General features: G+C 47.0%; 2 protein-coding genes across 4 annotated transcripts in view; both read left to right on the top strand.

Moving 5' to 3' along the window:
- The first annotated feature begins 121 nt into the window (after positions 1–121).
- Positions 122–6,251, top strand: SF3B4 (splicing factor 3b subunit 4). Its single transcript, XM_089482763.1, has 6 exons — positions 122–525; positions 1,728–1,856; positions 2,872–3,414; positions 4,574–4,765; positions 4,989–5,159; positions 5,718–6,251. The coding sequence occupies exons 1-6, from the start codon at positions 492–494 to the stop codon at positions 5,900–5,902; spliced, it is 1,254 nt and encodes a 417-aa protein (XP_089338889.1). The 5' UTR covers positions 122–491; the 3' UTR covers positions 5,903–6,251.
- A 3,175-nt stretch (positions 6,252–9,426) lies between these two features.
- Positions 9,427–21,046, top strand: part of SV2A (synaptic vesicle glycoprotein 2A) — a 32,561-nt gene continuing 20,941 nt past the window's right edge. The window contains exons 1-2 of one of the 3 annotated variants that reach the window (XM_089483830.1): positions 9,427–9,785; positions 16,220–17,143. In XM_089483830.1, the coding sequence (XP_089339956.1) occupies positions 16,558–17,143 (586 nt within the window). In that variant the 5' untranslated portion in view covers positions 9,427–9,785; positions 16,220–16,557. Of the gene's footprint in view, positions 9,786–10,002; positions 10,092–16,219; positions 17,144–21,046 lie in introns of those variants that run through there. The other 2 variants (XM_089483827.1, XM_089483828.1) reach the window with 2 other exon arrangements.

Raw genomic sequence — 21,046 nt, 5'->3', positions numbered from 1 at the left:
GCGGCGGGAGGATTTATTGGCTCTGATTGGCTCCCTGGAGTAAGGGGCGGGACAGAACTTGACGTAGAAGCCCCTCCCCCTAACGGACTTTTTTTTTATCCTTCTCTCAACGGCTGTTAACGCCTTGCCCTCAACTGAGGCCAACTTCCGTTCTGGAACGGAAATGAGCTTGCTGACGGTATATAGATAGGACTGAGTGTTGGGTTCAAAATGGCGCCGCCCTCTTCGTTTGCCCGAGTACAAGATGGCCGCCGGAGGGTACAACTTGCCCTTACTCGGCGTCTTACTTCCGGTTTGGAACGGAAGTGAGCATGTTGACGGTAGTAAAGACAGGAGTGAGTGTGGAGTTCAAAATGGCGCCGCCCCCTCTTCGTTTGCCCGAGTACAATATGGCCGCTGGAGGGTACAACTTGCCCTCACTCGGCGCCGTACTTCCGGTCTGAACCGGAAGTGGGCTTGCAGACGGGCAGGAGGGGAGTGTAGGGTCCAAAATGGCGGCGGGACCCATCTCAGAGAGGAACCAAGGTAAGGCAAATGGAGGCTGGCCCTGTTTATAAGCGCAAAGAAGGAGAATATTGTGGTCTGAGTGGGTGGGATTGTGGATAGACTATTCCTGGATGGGGGAGCTCCATTAAAATTAAGTAAATTAAAAGATTTCCTCCCCCAAAAGGTCTCTCTTTGGCTCCAGGTTTAAACCAGGGTTGTTTAAACCACGATTTAAACCAAGTGGCTTTAAAAAAACAACCCACCTTTCTTTAAAATATAATGTTGTATGATATTTTGGTCTTGTTATGATGGTCTTGATAATTTTAACTGTGTTTTACTATAGCCATTGTTATGTTGCAATTAGTATATAGATTTGGTTTAAGAAAGGCGGGGATAGTGGGATTTATTTTATTGTAATGATATGGCTTTTTACCAATGTAAGCCGCCTCAATCTTGTTGAAGAGGTTATAATAATTATATGCCTTCTAGCCATTCTCATAAAGTGAACATAGGGTTTTCTGGGCAAGGCTTGTGTGTCCTTGCCTTCCTCTGAGGCTGAGACAGTGTGACTTGCCCAAACTCAAGTATTATATTATTATGTTCTTTGTTAAGGAAGGAGGGGATAGTGAGATTCATTTCATTTTATACTTTATGGATTTTATTGGAGAGGCAGGATAGAAATAACTGTTATTATTATAATAATTATTATTGTGACCCAGTGTGTTTAATGAGCCAAGCTGGGGACCGAAGGCTGGTCAGTATGAATGTGGTTTGACTCCACTTTAACTGCCATGGCTTCATGCTATGGTACTCTGGGATTTGTAGTTTGGGGAGCTACAAGTGATAGCCCAGCTGCTGGCTTGGGGTTTCTGGGAGATGTAGTCCAACAAGGTCCGTCCTTTCCGAGCTCTAATGGGACTGAAAGCCTTGGAGGTTGATGGACTCTCTTTCACTTCAGGCCATTAAACAGAGTTTCAAGTTGTGACTTGTTGCATGGAATCGGGTTGGAATAGATAGCCCTTGTGGTCCCTTCCAACTCTATGAGGCCACGATTCTCCCCCAGAGAAGCTATTCTGCCTTCAGTTTACAAGACCTGAGTAGGGCAGCCCTCCTCTTTGAGGTCTCACAGAGGGTCGCCGTAAGCCAAAGTCAAGCTGAGAGCAAATGATAACAACAGCAACAGCAACAAACAGGATGCGTGGAGGGATTTGTTCATGTAACCGCTCTCTTATTTAATGCAGATGCCACTGTGTATGTTGGCGGCCTGGATGAAAAGGTCAGCGAGCCCCTCCTTTGGGAGCTCTTCCTCCAAGCGGGGCCGGTGGTCAACACCCACATGCCCAAGGACAGAGTCACCGGACAGCACCAAGGTAAGCCACGCCAGCACCGTCCGTGGAGTAGCGTTGGTTTGTGTCCGGTCCAAAACACACTGCAGAAATTTCCCCTTTCCCTCCACCATTCCCTTCTCCTTTTGTTTCGTGTCTTTTAGATTGTAAGCCTGAGAGCAGGGAACTGTCTAATTAAAAATAATAATTGTAAGCCGCCCTGAGAGCCATTAGGGCTGAAGGGCGGGATATAAATACCTAAATAATAAATATATAAATACATATAAATAATCCAGGTTGAGACTGCTTGAACGGCCCTAGGTCAGTGCTAGGGAGTCCTGGGAATTGTAGCTTATTGAGGCCCTGGGGCTTCCTGACAGAGAAGGCTGAATGCCTCACAAAAGTACAGTTCCCAGAATTCCCTAGCACTGAGACAGGGCAGTTAAAGCTGTCTCGACCTGGATTATTTCTACAATATGCCTTGGACCTAGGGTTGAATAAGCGCTCCACTATAAAGGCAACAGATCCCGTCTGATCTTGGAAGCTAAGCCAGGTCAGCCCTGGTTCATACAGTGCACCTGCGTTATACGCGGGCGTACTTTACACGGACTTGAGCATACGCGCTCAAGCTGTGGGGGGCGCAAGGGGCTGCACGTCCCATTCACATGAATGGGGCACGTGCCCATGGCACCCCGCACGCTCTTGCGCCGCTGCGCATGAGCCCTATTCAAATGAATGGGGCTTGAGCATAGGCGGAATTCGCCTTATGCAGGGGGGTCTGGAACGGTTCCCCCCGTGTAAGGCAAGGGCCTACTGTACTTGGATAGAAGACTGCCAATGAATCCCAGCTGCTGTAGGCTCTATTTCAGAGGACAGAATTGTCAGAACCTACTCTGAGGATTTTCCTTCCTAAGAAAACCCTATGATAAATTTGATTTGTGGTTCGCTAGAAGGATATAAATTAATTAGATAAGTAGGAATGAACTGAATGATGTACAGCACTGGCAAGATGTGCGTCACATTCTGTTCTACACAGCTCTTGACTTGCCTTCCTTTTCAGGCTATGGGTTTGTGGAGTTCCTCAGCGAGGAGGATGCCGACTACGCCATCAAGATCATGAACATGATCAAGCTCTATGGGAAGCCGATCCGGGTCAACAAGGCCTCAGCCCACAACAAAAACCTGGACGTGGGGGCCAACATCTTCATTGGCAACCTGGACCCTGAGATTGACGAGAAGCTATTGTACGACACCTTCAGCGCTTTTGGGGTCATCCTGCAAACCCCCAAGATCATGCGGGACCCCGACACAGGCAACTCCAAAGGCTATGCCTTCATCAACTTTGCCAGCTTTGATGCTTCGGACGCTGCCATCGAAGCTATGAATGGGCAGTACCTCTGCAACCGCCCCATCACAGTCTCCTACGCCTTCAAGAAGGACTCCAAGGGCGAGAGGCACGGCTCAGCTGCTGAGCGGCTCCTGGCCGCCCAGAATCCCCTCTCCCAGGCAGACCGGCCCCACCAGCTCTTTGCAGATGCTCCTCCCCCTCCATCTGTGCCAACCCCAGTTGTTACCACCTTGGGACCTGGGGTCACCCCACCAGGTATTATTATTATCATTGGTTGTTGTTGTCAACTTTATATCCCACTTTCCTCCAAGATTGAGACTCAAGATGCTTACACATTAGAGTGACTACAGTGTAATTAAAACCAACAAAATGTCAACATGACTACAGGTGGTCCACCCCTAATCCAAAAAAATAAAATCTGAACACCTCAAAAAACCTAAACTTTTTGCTGTCAGGCACCCGCTTCTGCCTTTGAGGCAGCAGTGACAGCTCTCCTGCTTGTTCATCTCTCATGATCAGTCTCTCCAGCTTCATGTCTCATACATAACACAAGTAGTGAACGAATGAGACGTGAGGCTGGAGAGCAGGAATATTGCAGCTGCGGTCTCAAAGTCAGAAGCAAGAGGTTAGTGGCAAAAAGACACGAGGCTGGAAAAAGACTGAGTATCTGTGAAATGGCTAGAATCCAAGCATAGTGCTTGGTGTGAGTCCACACCCAACATTTCAAAGTTCCTTGCACCTCTCTCCTTACAAATACTTGCTATGCTACCGTATAATCTGAAAAAATCCCATCTCCAAAACTCTTCTGGTCCCAAGCATTTCGGATAAGGGATACTTTAACCTGTATTAACTGTATCAGAACATCTTAAAACATGCACGTTGAAACATTATTTTAAAACCCCAGTAAAACAGTACAGTTGAAAACAATATACCTTTTACAACCCTGACTCTACAAGCCAGAAGAAATAAATAAATAAATGCCTTTGCAAAAAATTCCCCCCTTTTTGGTTGGGTTTCATGTTCCAGACTCCTGTGGCTTTAAAGAGAAATTTGCCTTGTCCCATGAGTCTTTTTCTTCTGATGGTTTGAATGCTTCACAGATTTTATTGCTGTTGCTTGAGTATGTTGAGCTGTTTGAAAAGCAGCGTGCTGAGTTAAAGATGTACACTGTCAGCAGTTGATCTAACTGTGTGCCTTTTAGGACTGTATATTTTAACCAGCAGCTTGATTTTGAAGCTTAGAGATCAGTTTGAATGGAGAAGGCTGAGAGTTGAGCCACATACTCATCTTTGTCCATGTGCCTTACAGTAATAGCTGTGTGTGTGAAGCTATTGAACCAAACCATCTAATCTTGAGTGGCAACATTCTTGTGTGTTCTTCTGTGTTTCAAAATGCTCTGTGTTTTCTCTCATAGGGATCCCGCCGCCTGGTTCATTCCCTCCACCGGTGCCCCCTCCAGGAGCCATGCCCCCGGGGATGCCTCCGGCTATGCCGCCCCCACCCATGCCGCCTGGTGCTGGGGCCCCAGGACCACCTTCTGGAGGAGCTCCTGGTGGGGCTCATCCTCCCCACCCGCACCCTTTCCCTCCCAGCGGCATGCATCCAGGTGAGTTCTGTGCTATGGGCACTTTCCCCACTTTTGACCAAAGATCGTTGGCAATGGAAAGAATATTTGTAATTATTTTGTTCTACAGTGAAAAACAAGTTTCTTGACAGTGCAGAAAACCCATTGGGAAGGATAACACACTAGGAAGAATTTTTGGCTGTTTTCACCTAGTGATCTAGCAAGTGGGTTCTATCTGATTCATCTGTTTGTTTTGATTTTCCAGGGATGCCTCAGATGCAGGTTCACCACGGGATGCCTGGGATGGGCCCACACCACCCAGGTCCCCCTGGAGCCGGGGGCCAGCCTCCCCCTCGCCCTCCTCCGGGCATGCCTCACCCTGGGCCACCCCCCATGGGAATGCCACCCAGGGGGCCTCACTTCGGATCACCAATGGGTAAGTGGGGGCCAGACTTGGCACTCTCTGTGCTATTCCATGCATTGCGAGACAAACCATTCCAGCCAATTTTTCACTTCATTTTGTTTTTGGTTTTTGTATGCTGCTGCTGCTATTATTATTATTGTTGTTGTTGTTGTTATCATCATCATCATCATCATCTTCATATCTGCCTCCCTCCCAGTACAGAGACTTATTGACTGGTTTATTTATATTTGCATTAATTCCCCAGAAAAGGTCCAAATTGCTTTCAGTTTTTGCATGCTTTTACTGAATAGTTTATTTATATTTGCGTTAATTCCCTAGAACAGGTCCAGCCATTTTGATAAGTCAGTAATCATCCCCTCCTCCCCACCTGAGTGGTCTCTAGCTATTTCGGGTAGCAGCTCCCATAAGCCCCAAGCTAGCTTTGTGGGTAGCGGGAGTTGTGTCATTCAGGACATCTGGAAAAGGACTGGGTTGGGGATATTGCAAATGTTGCTAGCGGCTGTAAGGCAGGGCTTGTCAAAGTGTATGCTGCCCATCCCATTTAACTCCCTGTGCCTCTTCTTTCTCCAGGTCACCCTGGTCCCATGCCGCCCCATGGCATGCGCGGGCCGCCTCCTTTGATGCCGCCACACGGGTACAACGGCCCCCCGCGCCCCCCACCCTACGGCTACCAGAGAATCCCTCTTCCGCCTCGGCCTGCCCAGAGGCCCATGGTTCCTCCACGGGGGCCCATGCGGGGACCTCTTCCGCCTTAGACCAGGGGGCCTCGCAGGCGCTGTGTCAGAAACAAAAACCCACTGAAATTTCCTTTGCTCTTTACTTATTTTGTGTCTTTTTGGACAAACATTCCAGCAAGTCATGTCTCACTTCCCAGGGTGTGTGTGGGAAAACATCTGCCATTTGCTCCAGCAGCATTATTGTGTTGCTCCTCTATCATCATCATTATTATTATTATCATTATTACGTCTTTTATTAGTCCCATTGCCTCAGAGAAAGATTTTAAAACTTTTTTTCCCCTTCATGACTGTGACTCCTGTTTGTGAATCCCTACGTAGCAACTATATTTGCAAATAAAAAAAGAGTGGGATTCCTCCCCAAATCTTCTTTGATGGCTTTTTAAGACTCATTCTTGTTCCTCCTTCAACATCAGTCCTGTCTTATCTCAACCCTCCTTGTACCTTCTGTGTGGATTAAGAGGGCCCCAGGGGATCAACAGTGTGTTCAAAATTCACTCCAGCCCACAGCAGGCCCATAGTTGGGTCTTTTGGTATGATCTTTGTGCTTTTGTAAGGGATTTGGTATTCTGGCTTATCCTACCTTGCCTTGAAATATATGTTGGTGGTGTTTACTCCATATAGTTAGGGAATGTGTGTGTGTGTATAAGTGATTAACGGAAGACTGAAAAAATACATCTGCAAAATTTTGCGGTTTCCACATTCTTCAAATGTTGCTGTTGTGTGCCTCCAGGTCATTTCCAACTTATGGTAACCCTATCGCCAGTGTTTTCTTAGCAGAATTTGTTTAGAGGGGGGTTTCTCTGAGGGTGAAAGAATGGGACTTGCCTAAGGTCAGCCAGTAGGTTTCCATGACTTAGCAGGGATTTGAATCCTGCTTTCCAGAGTTGTAGTGCAATGGTCAAACAACTAGTTTGCTGGGTCTCATTCTTTGGTTGCAAAAGGTAAAGGGTATGTGTGTGGTGATTGGTGTGGATACAGAAGGATGCAGTTAAAGTTGGGAGATGTGCTATTAGCTTGCTTTTTACTTAGTCATATATACAGTATATGGACACACACACAGATTCCATCTGATTTTGGAATAGCGGTGGTCTTTATCCCATGTATTTAGGGCTTGTGTGCATGTATGTATTTACAGTATCAGTAAAATGTTGGCAGGGTCCGGTGCTGGAGGCTCAGAGGAAGAAACTGGCCAAACCACCTCTGAGTCTTCCTTGCCTAAGAAGACTCTCTGAAATTCATATGGTCTCCATAAGCCAACAGGTGACTTGAAAGCACTGACACACAGACACAAGTACCCTAAAGGCACCAGATCCTGTCTGCTCTTTGAAGCTAAGCAGGGTTAGATCTTGGATGAGAGACCGCCAATGAATGTCAGATGCTGTAGCTAGATTTGAGAGGAAGGAGGTGGCAAAACCACCTGAGGTTTCCTTGCCAAACCGTAGGAAATTCACAGGATTGCCTTAAGTCAACACGCAACTTGAAAACACACAGATAGTCTAAAGGCGTCAGGTCCTGTCTAGTCTAAGCAGGGTTAGCTCTTGGATGGGCGACTGCCAGTGAACACCCAGTGCTGGAGGCTTTATTTCAGAGACAGGAACTGGAAGAGCCACCTCTTCAGTTGTCCTTGCCTAAGAAAACCCTATGAAACTCATGGGGTCACCATAAGTTGACAAACAACTTGCAGGTAAGCACACACATGCACATGAGATACTGTTTTACTGAAAGCACAAAACAACCAAGCTGTAAAAGTTGCGAAAGGCTGCCTTGTTCTTTGAGAAGGGAGGAGTTAAGGACCAGCTCTGGAGTCTCAGAGCAGTGGGACCAGTATCTGATCTGCAACGTTTCTTGGTTCTCTTTTTGGCTAACTTATTCAGTGCCATCACAGGAACTGGAAGTGATAATGAAGACAGCTTTTGGAAAAGGAACGAAGGGGAGAAAGACATAGTTGAGGAAAAGTTAGCACTTTCTTTGACAGCCTGGGAGGCTGTGAGGTTTGGCTTCGTGCAAAGTCTCTCGTTGGCAAGTCTCCATTTGGAAGCACCGGAAAGACACTTGGCTCTACCTTACAAAGGAATCAAATAACTAATTATGGTCTCCTTTTTCTGCTGAGCAGGACCAAGGGCGGCTCATACATGAATTTAAAAAGGGGAACATTCATTGTTGTTGTGTGCCTTCAAGTCATTTCCAACACTCAGGCGAATCTATCATGCGGTTTTCCTGGCAAGATATATTCAGAGGAGGTTTGCCATAACCTTCCCCTGAGGCTGAGAGTATGTGACTTGTCAGAAAGCTCTGGGGCCACAACAAATTACAAATCCCCAGATTCCATAGCACTGAACCATGGCAGTTAAAGCGGTTTCAAGCTGGATTATTTCTGCAATGTGGATGCAGCCTATGTAACGCATCAAGTGTCCCTTTTTGTCTTGGCTGAAAAAAGATTAGACAAGACAGACAGACAGATAGCTGCCTTGAATCCTGTACCAGGAGGAAGGTGGGATATAAATAAAAAATAATAAGTTGATAGATAATTGCCACAAAATCTATATATACTCAAGTCCCATTAACTACAACGAGGTATTACTACTACCACTACAGTGTGTTTTTGGTGTCTGCTGGGGTTTGGTTTCAGGACCACTCATGGATGCCAAAATCCATGGATGCTCAAGTTCCATTAAATTCAATGGGATATTATTACTGTCATCATCATCATCATCATCATCATCATCATCATCATCACCACAGTGGGCCCTTGGTATCTGCTGGGTACCAAAATCTGTGAATGCTTAAGTTCCTTTAATACAATGGGGTATTATTATTATTATTATTATTATTATTATTATTATTATTATTTTATCATAATCATCATCATTATTACAGTGGGCCATTGGCATCTGCTGGGGTTTGGTTGCAGGACCCCTCTGTGGATCCCAAAATCTGTGGATGTTCAAGTCCCCTTGAATACAATGGCATAGTGGAAATAAGTGTCCCTTTTATTAAAAGGCAAAATCAGGCTTTCCCTTTTGGAACACATACCTTTTAAAAATATATTTCCAAGCCGCAGATGCTTGAACCCATGGGGGGAAACACTCATGGATACAAAGGGCCGACTGTCCGTCTAGACCTGTCCCTCTTGGCACACTTGTGCCAAAAGATCATACTTACCACGAAACTGGAAACCAAGGGGACCGTCAGCCCTCCATATCCGCGGATGTTTTCACCCACGGGTTCAAGCATCCACAGATATGGAGGGCTGATGGTCCACCTAGAACTGTCCACCTTGGCGCACCTGTGCTGAAAGGTCATGCTTACCACAAAACTGGGGACCAAGGGGGGCGTCATTTCTCCACCACGTCCTGAACTCAAACCTGGACAGAAATCCCGATTTCTGTGCCACATCCTGAACCCAAACCCAGACTGCGACCCCTCCTCCTTCTTCTGACAGCTGCATCGGCCTAATTCTGCCATCATCAGTCCCTTTAGCATCCCTTGGAGAAGGGTCCAGTCCAAATACCTTGCCTGGAAAGCTGCCTCCCTTGCGAGGCCTTCCTTGCAGCATCTTCCCCATCGGCCAGACCAGACTGAAAGAGTGGCCTTCCTTCCCATTCCTGCATCCCTTTTTGGCTGGGTTTTATCCCTCCTCCTGCCTCCTATTCCTTTTCCCTTCCCTCTCAGCCACAATGGACTCTCCCGTCACCCAGCCAGCAGCTGCTCTTGCTGTTGCCTTGCCTCCTTCTTCTCCTCCTTCTTCTTCTCAGAGGCTGCAGTGTTAACGCCACTCTGGTCCCCTCCTGCTGCACATCTCTTTTTTGCCATTTGACACGGCGGTGGTGGCGCACGGCAGAGATGAGCCCTTGAAGCCAGGAGCATCTTCTCTCTCCAGCATCCTTGGGTACCACTGGAGGTAAGCCAGACAGGAGCCTTGCTTTCTCTTCCTTCCTTCCTAGAGAGGATGCTTTCTTACCTTGGCATCACTTTGGCTCTCCACATTGTGCAGCCCTCTTTCCTCCTTGGTGTGGCCATTTTGTCCCAGAAAACCTTGCCTTGGGCTCTGGCCTCTTTCCATCTCCATCATCTCCTTCTTTTCTTCCCTGTATCTCTCACTTTCTTGCATCTTGGCAGTTCTTGCATTTCTTCCTTGCCTTTCTTGCATTTTGGTGATTCCAGGGACCTTCAGGAAGGAGAAAGATGGAGAGAGACCCCTCCTCAGGTCAGATTTTTGCCCCTTTTCCCAACCATTTCTGTCTCCTTTTTCTCCCTCCTTTTGAAGGTCAGCTGGACAGCTGGCTTTGCAAAAGCGTGCGTTTGCATGGATGGAGAGGTGCAGAAATTTGTACGGCTGCAGTATGCAAAAATGACCTTGGAGTGTCGGCATTGCAATCTGGAATAATAATCATAATCTGTTTCGGTGTTCGGTGTTTGGCGCTCGAACTATACCCTCCATCCCTTTGCAAACCTAGATTGTTAACATCTTTCATTCAGGGTCCTTTGAAGGGAAAATGATGGAGCTGGCAGGGAGGGCTTTGCTTTTCCCAAAGCTCAAGAGCATCTTCATGAAGAATATGGGGTCCATAGGGGACACAGGGAAGCATCTTCCACTTTGAGCCATGTCATCGATGATGATGATGATGATGAGACCGGGGGAAATAGATATATCAAATTTTAATTAAAATAAAATAACTATGCTTTTATAAATAACAACAACAACAGAGACCTGTTTTTGCCTGAGATGCATTAAGGGAAGGTTTGGATCATGAGCTTGGTTCTCATACACATGCATCCAAACACACACACACACACACACACACACACACACACACACACACACACATTCATATATTAATAAATGTATAATATATTAATAAATATATTAAGTGTGTGTGTGTATTAATAAAACCAGGACGTTTGACATTTTGGCAGCTGCAAATACAGGTCAGGGCACATTCAAGGAAGAGAAAGGACAAGATGATGATGATGATGATGATGATGATGATGATGATAATAATGGACGCTAGAGATCCTCTTCTGTTGTTATTATTTTTAATCCTTCTCCAAATTTGTCAAAAATTTGCTCCTTGAGGATTTGGAAATAACTGGATTTTAAAAGCACCTTCCTTCCTTTCTCTGTTTCTCCTGCTCTCACCCCAAAAAACGCTCCAGTTGTGTCTCATTGCAACCTCCATCATTGCCATCCAGCAAAGATAACCAGTGTGTTGTCTGGGGACGATGGGGCTTGTAGTCTTAACACAGCCAGAGGGCCTTTTGAATGGCAGTCTTCAGAGTCAAGAGGGGAAAAAGGGGGTCTTAGGTGTCTCAAATGTTGTGCATTTGTGGGGTTTTGGTCTGTTCTGTCCCCCAAATTTCTTGCATCGTGTCTCTGTTGCTGACCTTCTTTCCTCCAAAGCCTTTCTCTTTCTACCCATTTTTCCTTCATTTATCTCTTTTGATATTGAAATCAGATCTGGAAATGATTGCACCGTTCCAATGGTGGTTTGTCTATTTTAACATGTTGTCCCTGGTTCCATCTTCGGAAGCGGATTCTTATTGAAAAGAGGGTGATGATGGTTAGGAAAGGCACCCCTGGGTGACTTCCGAGGGTTTCATTTGTTTTTAAAGTTTGTCGGCCATGTTGCTAATGGTCCATTTCCAGCCATGGATGGGAAATGGATCAGGGAGAAGGATTTGCAAGGCGCAGGTTGCGTGGACTGACCTTGTCGGCTGGAAAGCAACCCCGACAAACACAATCAACACAACCGCACACGCAAATGCTGCTTTTACTGGGGTTAGAAATGTTGTTTCTCACGCAGGAAAAAGAGCAATACAGATCCCTGGATAGATGAGTAATGTCGCTTGCATGATTCACCCCGAATTCTTTATGTGTGGCAATGGCTATGCACTCTGTGGCTGTGCCACTGCACTCTGCACATGCTTAGAGAAGGGGCTGTGCAATTGCACTTGGTGCACGCTCAGAGGAATGGTTGATTGAATGCACTTGGTGCATGCTCAGATGGCTGTGCAATTGCATTTGGCCCATGCTCAGAGAAGTGGGTTGATCATAGAATCATAGAACTGGAAGAGACCATGCACTTGGCACATGCTCAGAGAAATGGTTGATGAAATGCCCTTGGCACATGGGGGCTGTGCGATTGCACTTGGCGCAAGCTCAGGGGAGCGGTTGGTCAAATGTACTTGGCGCATACTCAGAGAAAGAACTGTACTATTTTATTTGGCACATGCTCAGAGACGGGGCTGTGCAATTGCATCTGGCACACGCTTTCAGAAATGGTTGATTGAATGCACTTGGCGCATGTTCAGAGAAGTGGTTGACCATATAATAGAGTTGGAAGAGACCGTACACTTGGTACATGCTCAGAGAGATGGCTGATCCAACGCACTTGACGCATGCTCAGAGAGGCAGGTGTGTGAATGCACTTTGCACATGGTCAAAGAAGGGGCTGTGGAATTGCCTTTGGCGTATGCGCAGAGAAGCGGTTGATGGAATGCACTTGGAGCATACTCAGATAATGGGCTGTGCAGTTGCGCTTGGCGAGTTGATCACATGCGCTCGGCCCATGCTCAGAGAGGGAGAAAGTTGAATGAAATTTGCATTGTGGTCAAAGATTGCACTCGGTGCATGTGCACAGAAGGGGCTGTAAATGCACTTTGCACATGCTCAGAGACCGGGCATTCAAGGAAGGTCTGGGGATTTGAACCTGGAGCAGGATTTCCAAGGTATGTATGTATGTATGTATATCCAGCATGCAACCATAAAAGTTAAAGTTGACTGATACTGCTACAATTTTATAGTACTGTACATATAAATATACACTCACACATATATCCATATATACATAGGCAACTTTATTTTTGGAATTTATGGCTCAGCCTTTGCCGGTTGTTAAGTAAAAAAAAGATGGTTCCTGAGCATGTGCAGAGCATCCTTTCAAGGCCCTCAACATATTCCAACAGACAGGACACAGCTCAGAAATCTCTCTAATGAATGCTAAATTGGGTTGATCCATAAGCTATAAATAGCTGCTTCTATCACATGCCTATTGGGGGTCTGGGGATTTTTTTTTTTGACGGATGGCCTTTGAAAGTGAAGACTGCGAGTGCGATATTTGCTCCGTGCAGAAGTGTGATCCGTCTGTACGCAACCGTCATGCCGCGTCTCCGCCATAATCTCCGGCGTCAGCAGTTTCTCCCTCCTTCTCACCTTGGTTTGCTTTCCCATCATCTTTTTGCAGCTATGGCTCATGCTGGAAAGCATACTGTCCCTTTTAAAGTCACTCCAATTCCCCCATTATATACATATATACATACACACACACACACCAAAATCCATGGAAACTCAAGTCCCATTAAATACAGTGCCAAAGTAAAATGGGGTCCCTTGTATTACAGCAAAATCAAGCTTTGCTTTTTGGAAATGATATTTTTGGGGGGATATATTTCAAGCTGTGGCTGCTTGAATCCATGGATAAAGAATCCGTGAATATGGAGAACCATATATATATATGGCGGAATTGGGGTGACATTAAAAGGGACAATATGGTTTTCAACGTGATAGATGGATAGATAGATTTATTTTCCAAATTTCCTTTTTAATATCTCTTTGGAAACCCCTGAATCGTAGAATCCGAGAGTTGCAAGGACCCACAAAGGCCATCTAAACCAACTCCGTTCTGCCATGCTGGGATCACCAGCTCAAGCCCCCTTGAAAGATGCCCATCCAAACTCTATTTAAAGACCACCAAAGATGGAGACTCCACCGCCCTCCGTTCCGGCGTTGAACAGTTCTTGCGCTCATTAATCTTTTATCCTCATTAAGTTATTCCTCTTAATGAGGTGAAATCGCTTTTTCCTGTACTTTGCATCCAGTGCTCCGTGTCCTAGTCTCCGGAGCAGCAGAAAACAAGCTCACTCCATCCTTAATATCTTGTTCTTGTTCTTGTTCTTGTTCTTGTTCTTGTTCTTGTTCTTGTGTGTCTTCAAGTCATTCCTGACTTATGGCAACCCTAAAGCTGTTCTCAAGGGCAGTGAATTAGCATTGCTAACATTTGGAAACCCATTGAGCAAGTCACACTCTCTCAGCCTCAGAGGATGGTGAGGGCAAACTTCCTCTGAAGAGACCTTGCCAAGGAAACCCAATGATACTCGCCTTAGGGTTGCCATAAGTTGGAAACAACTTCAAGGGCCTAACAACAACACATTAAAGATACGGGAGGGCAAGTATGGCTTCCGGATTTTGATAAAGAGTCCCTTTTCTTTTGTCTCCGTAACAGAAGTACGGCTACCCTCTTTGGAAAAATAGCATCCGATTTTTCTCCCTAGGAACTCCTTAGGAAAGTATGTCTCTAACCAGGCTCCGTTCTGGCCGCCATTAGTAATGGCAGGAGCAAGAATATGGATTGATGGAATCAAATATTAATATATCCTGCGCTCTCTCGCAATATCTCAGGGTGGCGTACGGATAAAACGCATTTAAAAACATTTGTCAGCAATGGCAGGTCTTGTTCCTGAAAAGTATGGAGCAAGAACACTTATTCCTTGCTGCTCCAGCGACTAGGGGCGCGTCTGCACTGTGGAAAGAATGCACTTTGGCACCACTTTGAATGCTGTAGGTCCATCTACAGCATTTGTAGTTTGGCAAAGTCCCTTGGAAGGGCAGGTAGGAAAGAAGTGGATAAGATCTTGCATCTGCAAGAGGTTTTCAATGTGCGTCGGGTGCTTCTATGCACATTGGACGTTTCTCATGTGCGTTGAATATTTCTTATGCACATTGGACGTTTCTCATGTGCGTTGGATATTTCTTATGCACATTGGACGTTTCTCATGTGCGTTGGATATTTCCTATGCACATTGGACGTTTCTGACTAGTAGTACTTCGTGTTAAGTTTTGCGATCTCTGCAATCTAGTTACCTCAAACGTCTGTTGAAAACATCAAATGAATGTGGCCCTAATAACTGGTAATTAATTGATTTAGTCTGTTGTGTGTGTGAATATTTAACCAATGTATTTATTGAAGGCCTGTTTGTTAATCTCTAAGTCACACTCTCTCAGCCTCAGAGGAAAGCAATGGCAAACCCCCTCTGAACAAACCTTGCCAAGAAAACCCCATGATAGCTTCACCTTCAGGTTGCCATAAGTCGTAAACTACTTGAAGGCATGAAACAACAACAAATGCATACATAAAATATAAATGAATTTTGTATTTAAGCTTGTGTCCCATCTCCAAGATGGACATATATGCATCTATTCCAAAATAGTCCTGATCCCAAGCATTTCGGATAAGGGAGACTCAACCTGCATGCATTCAGCTACAGGGAATGGGTTGGATGTGTAACGCGACTATAGTTTATGAATATAACAAGCCTATTAAAAAACATACAAGGGCATGTTTATGTCTCCCTGGCTGAACTGGGCCCTTCGTTGCTAATGCATTTTCATTGCCGCTAATGGCTCCCTGATTTGTTTCCTCGCCGTTTGGTTTCTCTCGCCGTCTGTTGGGTGCTTGGAGATTTAACCATGCTGTTTTTATCGGCTGCTCAGGAGGGAGCATTCTCATTACACGCCTCCGTTTTTCACCTTTTAGTTGTTTTTCCTTGTGTTTTCATTTCCCTAAACAAGAATATATATGAGAGAGAGATTTTGGAATAAACTAATAGCACACCATTAATGATTTTTTCGAAACATATAAGAGCAGGTTTCCACACAAAGGATGCATCCACACTGTAGCAATAGTGCAGTTTGATACTACTTTAAATGCTATAGCTTCATCCTGTTGAATCCTGAGATTTGCAATTTTACAAGGTCTGACCAGTGACTCTTCTCTGAGGTTTTTCTTGCTCAGTTTTTCTCTTGACTTCCTCTGAGGCTGAGAGAGGTGACTTGCCCAAGTTCACCCAGGTACGAATGAGGATTTGAACCCAGTCCCGCAGAGTCCAATACAAACTACTATACTACTCTGGCTGTAGAAAGATTAGGACTCTTGTCTTAGGGTTTTCTTGACAAGCTTTTTCCAGAGGAGGTTTGCCTCCATGGCCTTCCTTGGAGGCTGAGAGAGAGTGACTTGCCCAAACATCTGGAAGACCAAAATTTGAGAGCCACTGGGCTAGGCCTTTGTTTTTTAACTTCTTGCATCCAATAAAAGTTTTAATGGTGGCGGGCTGTGTGTGGCTGTTGTGTCCCCAACCCAGTTTGGCCCATCCCAGTTTCAGCAAGCCAACATTTTGGGTTAGCTTCTCATCCCCAGCGTCCGAATTGTCCCACCAAAAATCCCTGTTGTTGTTGGATTTCCCCCATTATTTCTCTCTTTGCTTTGTCCTCCTCTACAGGGCCATTTCCGTGCCATCCAAGAGACCCTCTTCCCCAAGACTTTGGCTTCCAGAAACAGAGAAGGGAAACGGATGGGGATTGTCATCCAGGGTCCTCAAAGCAGTGGTTCTTCCCTGCTGACCGGAAAGTTAGGGCTCAGCTCCTAGTAGTAGTCAGGGCTTAGCCCCTAGTAGCTTACTACTGGTGGCAGAACACTCTCAAACCCAAGCAAGATACTGTCCGGCCTTTGGAGCGCTGAACCGAAAAGACTTCTTCTGGCAATCCCTGGCACAGGACATTTGTATTCCTTCGTCTTTCCTTGCACTTTTCCAAAGTATTTGTGAACCAGGTTGGAGCCATGGACGAAAACTTCAAAGACCGGACCGCCTTTATCCGCGGCGCCAAAGACATCGCCAAGGAGGTGAAGAAGCACGCCACCAAGAAAGTGGGCAAAAGCGTGGACCGGATGCAAGATGAATACACCAAGCGGTCGTACACCCGCTTCGAGGAAGAGGATGACGACGACTACCAACCCCAGGACGGCTATTATCGCGGGGAGCCCTCCGTTGATGACGAGGGGGCCTCCAGCGACGCCACTGAAGGCCACGACGAAGACGATGAGATATACGAGGGGGAATACCAAGGCATCCCGCGCAACGATTCCCTCAAAGGCGGGGACCACTTGACGAACAACCAAGAGGTGGTGAGCGAGTTCAGGGACTTTGACGACTTTGAAGGGGACAAGAAGAAGGAGAAGGAAGAGCTGGCCCAGCAGTATGAGCTCATCCTCCAAGAGTGCGGACACGGGCGCTTCCAGTGGACGCTCTACTTTGTCTTGGGACTGGCCCTCATGGCTGACGGGGTGGAGATCTTTGTGGTGGGCTTCGTCCTCCCCAGCGCTGAGAAGGACATGTGCTTGTCGGACTCCAACAAAGGCATGCTGGGTAAGTCCCCTGAAAAATGGCAGCGGGGAGCTGGAGGGACTGGGTTGTTGGATTGGTTATGTAGCGTTATGTCATTTGAGATGTATACAGACCTCACCTTTCTCCCAATAAATAGGATTTCAGGCTTCAATTCTAGATTAGAATCATAGAGTTCAAAGAGATCCCAAGGGCCATCCAGTCCAACCCCCTTCCATGCAAAAACTCTTAATCAAAGAATCCTTGACAAATGCCCTTCCTCAAAGGGCATGGTTTCCCTTGAGCTACCTGAGGTCCTGTATATATGGGCTAGGATATTCTGGGGGCAATATCCTGGCGCCTTAGCTGCCCCAATCTCCCCCCATTACCTTCCTCTGCACTCCTGTGCCATGGAGACTGTCTGCATGGGCATCCTGCTGAGGTGACCCGTTCATCCTCTGCCATCATGGGTCACTTGCTTTGGAGGTCACCAGTGGTGCAAGTGGTTAAATGCCACAGAGTTGTGAGTTCGATCTCAGGGCTCCAAGATTGACTTAGCTTTCCATCCTTTTGTAGTCGGTAAAATGAGTCCCTAGCTTGTTGGGGGCAATTGCTTTACACACTGTAAACTGCTTGGAGAGTGCAGAGTTCACCCTGAAGCGACGTAGAAATGTAAATGCTATTGCTGTTCTGACCTCAGAACAAATGACCCACGCTGGGGTTAGATGTACCAGGCAGCTGAGCAGGACACCTGTGCAGACAGGCTCCGGATTTTCAACAGATATATTTTTAAAAACCAGGCTATTATATATTAGTTCTGATGCAGAATGTGCTGGATGTTATCCTGAGTGTTTGTGCCAGAACTGGGGTTTGGGATATGTGATGTCTGAACAGGATGATGCCAGTACAGGGGAATGGAAATGGGCCTTTTGGCTTTGCAAATAGGACCTAAGTTATGTAGAGAAGTAGCATTTCCCAGCCTGATCCTTCTCATAGAATCATAGAAGAATTGGAAGAGACCCCAAGGGCCATCCAATGCAACCCCATTCTGCCATGCAGGAACATGGTACCCTGACAGATAGCCATCCAGCCTCTATTTAAAAACCTCCAAAGTAGGGAAGGTTTTCCCAGTCTTCACTTAATGGGCAGCAGTCGATGCAAGCGACAGGAGTGTGCTCACTTTCCAATTGGGACTGATGTTTCCACCTTCCTCCTGCCAATGATCTCCAGTACGACAATCAGAAGCCAGATCCCCGTATCAGTTCTTCCTCACACCGGAGATCAATGGCAGGAGGAGGGTGGAAACATCAGTCTGCCACATCCCAATCGACAGGAGAGTGGACCTCCATTGCTTGCAGCAGCTGCTATACAGTAAATCAGTATTGGGGGACTTTGTAATCCCTATGCTATTGGATAATTCAGGATAGTGACTAGGAATCAATGGAGTATATCACACGGAGCTTTTTGGTGGTTTTGTGGCTCAGTTCCAGCTCACTTCCGAAGTGATTGCACTTCCAACGATGCGGTTTCATGTCATAAAGTGACTGTTTTATCAGACGCCACTGATCTCTATGGGAGCTGCTTGCAAATTGCTTCAGCAGTGTTTCTGAAGTGACCTCTCCATTTTGGTAAAACCAGAAAAAAGTGACTTCAGAGAATTCGCTTCCAGGCTGCCTTCGATTGAACTGCGATTTGGTCTGGTGTGGAAAAGCACTCCGATGCCACCCCCCTTGGCCCCTGCGTCCTGCTCCGTCATCCCCCTCCTCCTCCTCCTTCATGCCGTCTCCTCTTCTCTGCCAACCAGCCGATTCCATCATCCCCTGCGTCCCCTGGGTCCTCCTAGACCCCGATCTGCTCCCCTCCTTCAGCCTCCCACCAATCCCACCATTCCTGCCTTCTCCTAGACCCCAATCTGCTCGACTCCTTCACCCTGACACCTAACCCATCATCCTCTGACTGCTCCTGCATCCCATCTCGCCCCCTCTCCACCTAACCCATCATCCCCTGACTGCTCCTGCATCCCCATCTCATCCCCTCTCCACCTAACCCATCATCCCCTGACTGCTCCTGCATCCCCATCTCACCCCCTCTGCCACCTAACCCACCATCCCCTGACTGTTCCTGCATCCCCATCTCGCCCCCTCTCCACCTAACCCACCATCCCCTGACTACTCCTGCATCCCCATCTCGCCCCCTCTGCCACCTAACCCACCATCCCCTGACTGTTCCTGCATCCCCATCTCACCCCCTCTGCCACCTAACCCACCATCCCCTGACTGTTCCTGCATCCCCATCTCGCCCCCTCTCCACCTAACCCACCATCCCCTGACTACTCCTGCATCCCCATCTCGCCCCCTCTGCCACCTAACCCACCATCCCCTGACTGTTCCTGCATCCCCATCTCGCCCCCTCTGCCACCTAACCCACCATCCCCTGACTGCTCCTGCATCCCCATCTCGCCCCCTCTCCACCTAACCCACCATCCCCTGACTACTCCTGCATCCCCATCTCACCCCCTCTGCCACCTAACCCACCATCCCCTGACTGTTCCTGCATCCCCATCTCGCCCCCTCTCCACCTAACCCACCATCCCCTGACTACTCCTGCATCCCCATCTCGCCCCCTCTGCCACCTAACCCATCATCCCTGCTGCTCCTGCATCCTGATCCTGGCCCCAGGGACCCCTAGCAAGCTATCCCTTCATCCCTTGACTGCTTCTTCACCCCAATGAAGGATGACAGCTAAGAAGGGGGCAGGGAAGGAGGGCAGCATTCAGAGCCCCACTGAGCATGTGCAATGGTGCTGATTCAAATCGTTGAACCCTCAAAGTATGCTCTGGTGTGGTAATACAATGTGCACTCACTCCCCTTTGCTTGAGTCTGCATCACGTGACTTGCTTGGAATCGAACTGACTTCGCTTGCCCCTCACTTCGGAAGGACAACAGAAAGACAACCAGGTGTGGAAAAACATGACGTTTTAACCTCAATCTGCATTACTAGAGAGGAGTGACTCTGGATCTGGTGTGAAAAAACATCACACTTTGCATTGCTAGAACAGGAGTGACTGAGGATCTGAGCTGCAACCCCCCCATGTGTGATAAGGTCCAGTGATGTGCAACTCTGGGTTAGGCATTTATAACTGTAACTGTGAATTCCAGCCCTAGTTATTACAACCATGGAGCATATAAAACAGTGAAACAAATAATCAAATGAAAAACATTGAGAAGTGAAGACCAGGAGGGGACATGAGAGCCATCTTTAAGCTTCTGAGCGTTCTGAGGTTGGGCAATGTAAGCTTTCTTTAGCCAGATTCAGGGCTGGAGGCTTACAATTTTGCTCCGTTTCCAAGAGGCTGTAGTTGTGCGGAGTTAATGATGGTGGTTTCTTCCTCCCTCTTGGGACTCTGCAAGGCTTCAAAGAGGAATTGTGGGCAGGAGGTGAGCAGGGGATGATGGGACAGGAAAGGTCTTGTTCAAAGGCTAATTTGAGGCTACAAGAGAAGGTTGTCGGCCCTTCCTTCTTTTAAAATGAGATCTCTGTGCCGCCTAGTCTTGTGGATGATATAAAAAACCTTCACTTTTCCAGCGTTATCTTTATCAACCAAGTTTTGACCAGTTCTTTCAATCTGGCATCCCCATCAACCTGCCTCCCAGAGAAGGACTCTGCAAGGGGAAAGGAAGGGATAGGAGTTTTTGCAGAGATGAAATTTGCAGCGCCAAAGAGGACGGTCACACTTGGGAATCTACCTGGGACTTATAGAAGTTGAAGTCCAAAACATCTGGAGGACAAAAGTTTGGGAACCACCGTATCATCTATCTCTTCTCTTCTGCTCAGAAGAGCATAGATGCTCAGAGGTGCTCTCTCTTCCCTCCCTTTGTCAGGATATCATGTTTTTTAGAGGGGGCCGAAAAAGAAGCCCCAGCTGCGTCTGAAGAAAAGTGCCTTTTA

The sequence above is a fragment of the Sceloporus occidentalis genome, unplaced genomic scaffold, assembly GCF_023333645.1.
Source record: "Sceloporus occidentalis isolate IW3139 unplaced genomic scaffold, rSceOcc1.0.p SCAF_20, whole genome shotgun sequence".
Lineage (NCBI taxonomy): Eukaryota > Metazoa > Chordata > Lepidosauria > Squamata > Phrynosomatidae > Sceloporus > Sceloporus occidentalis.
The sequence above is the reverse complement of the archived record's forward strand: the minus strand, read 5'-3'. Positions and strand labels throughout refer to the sequence as shown.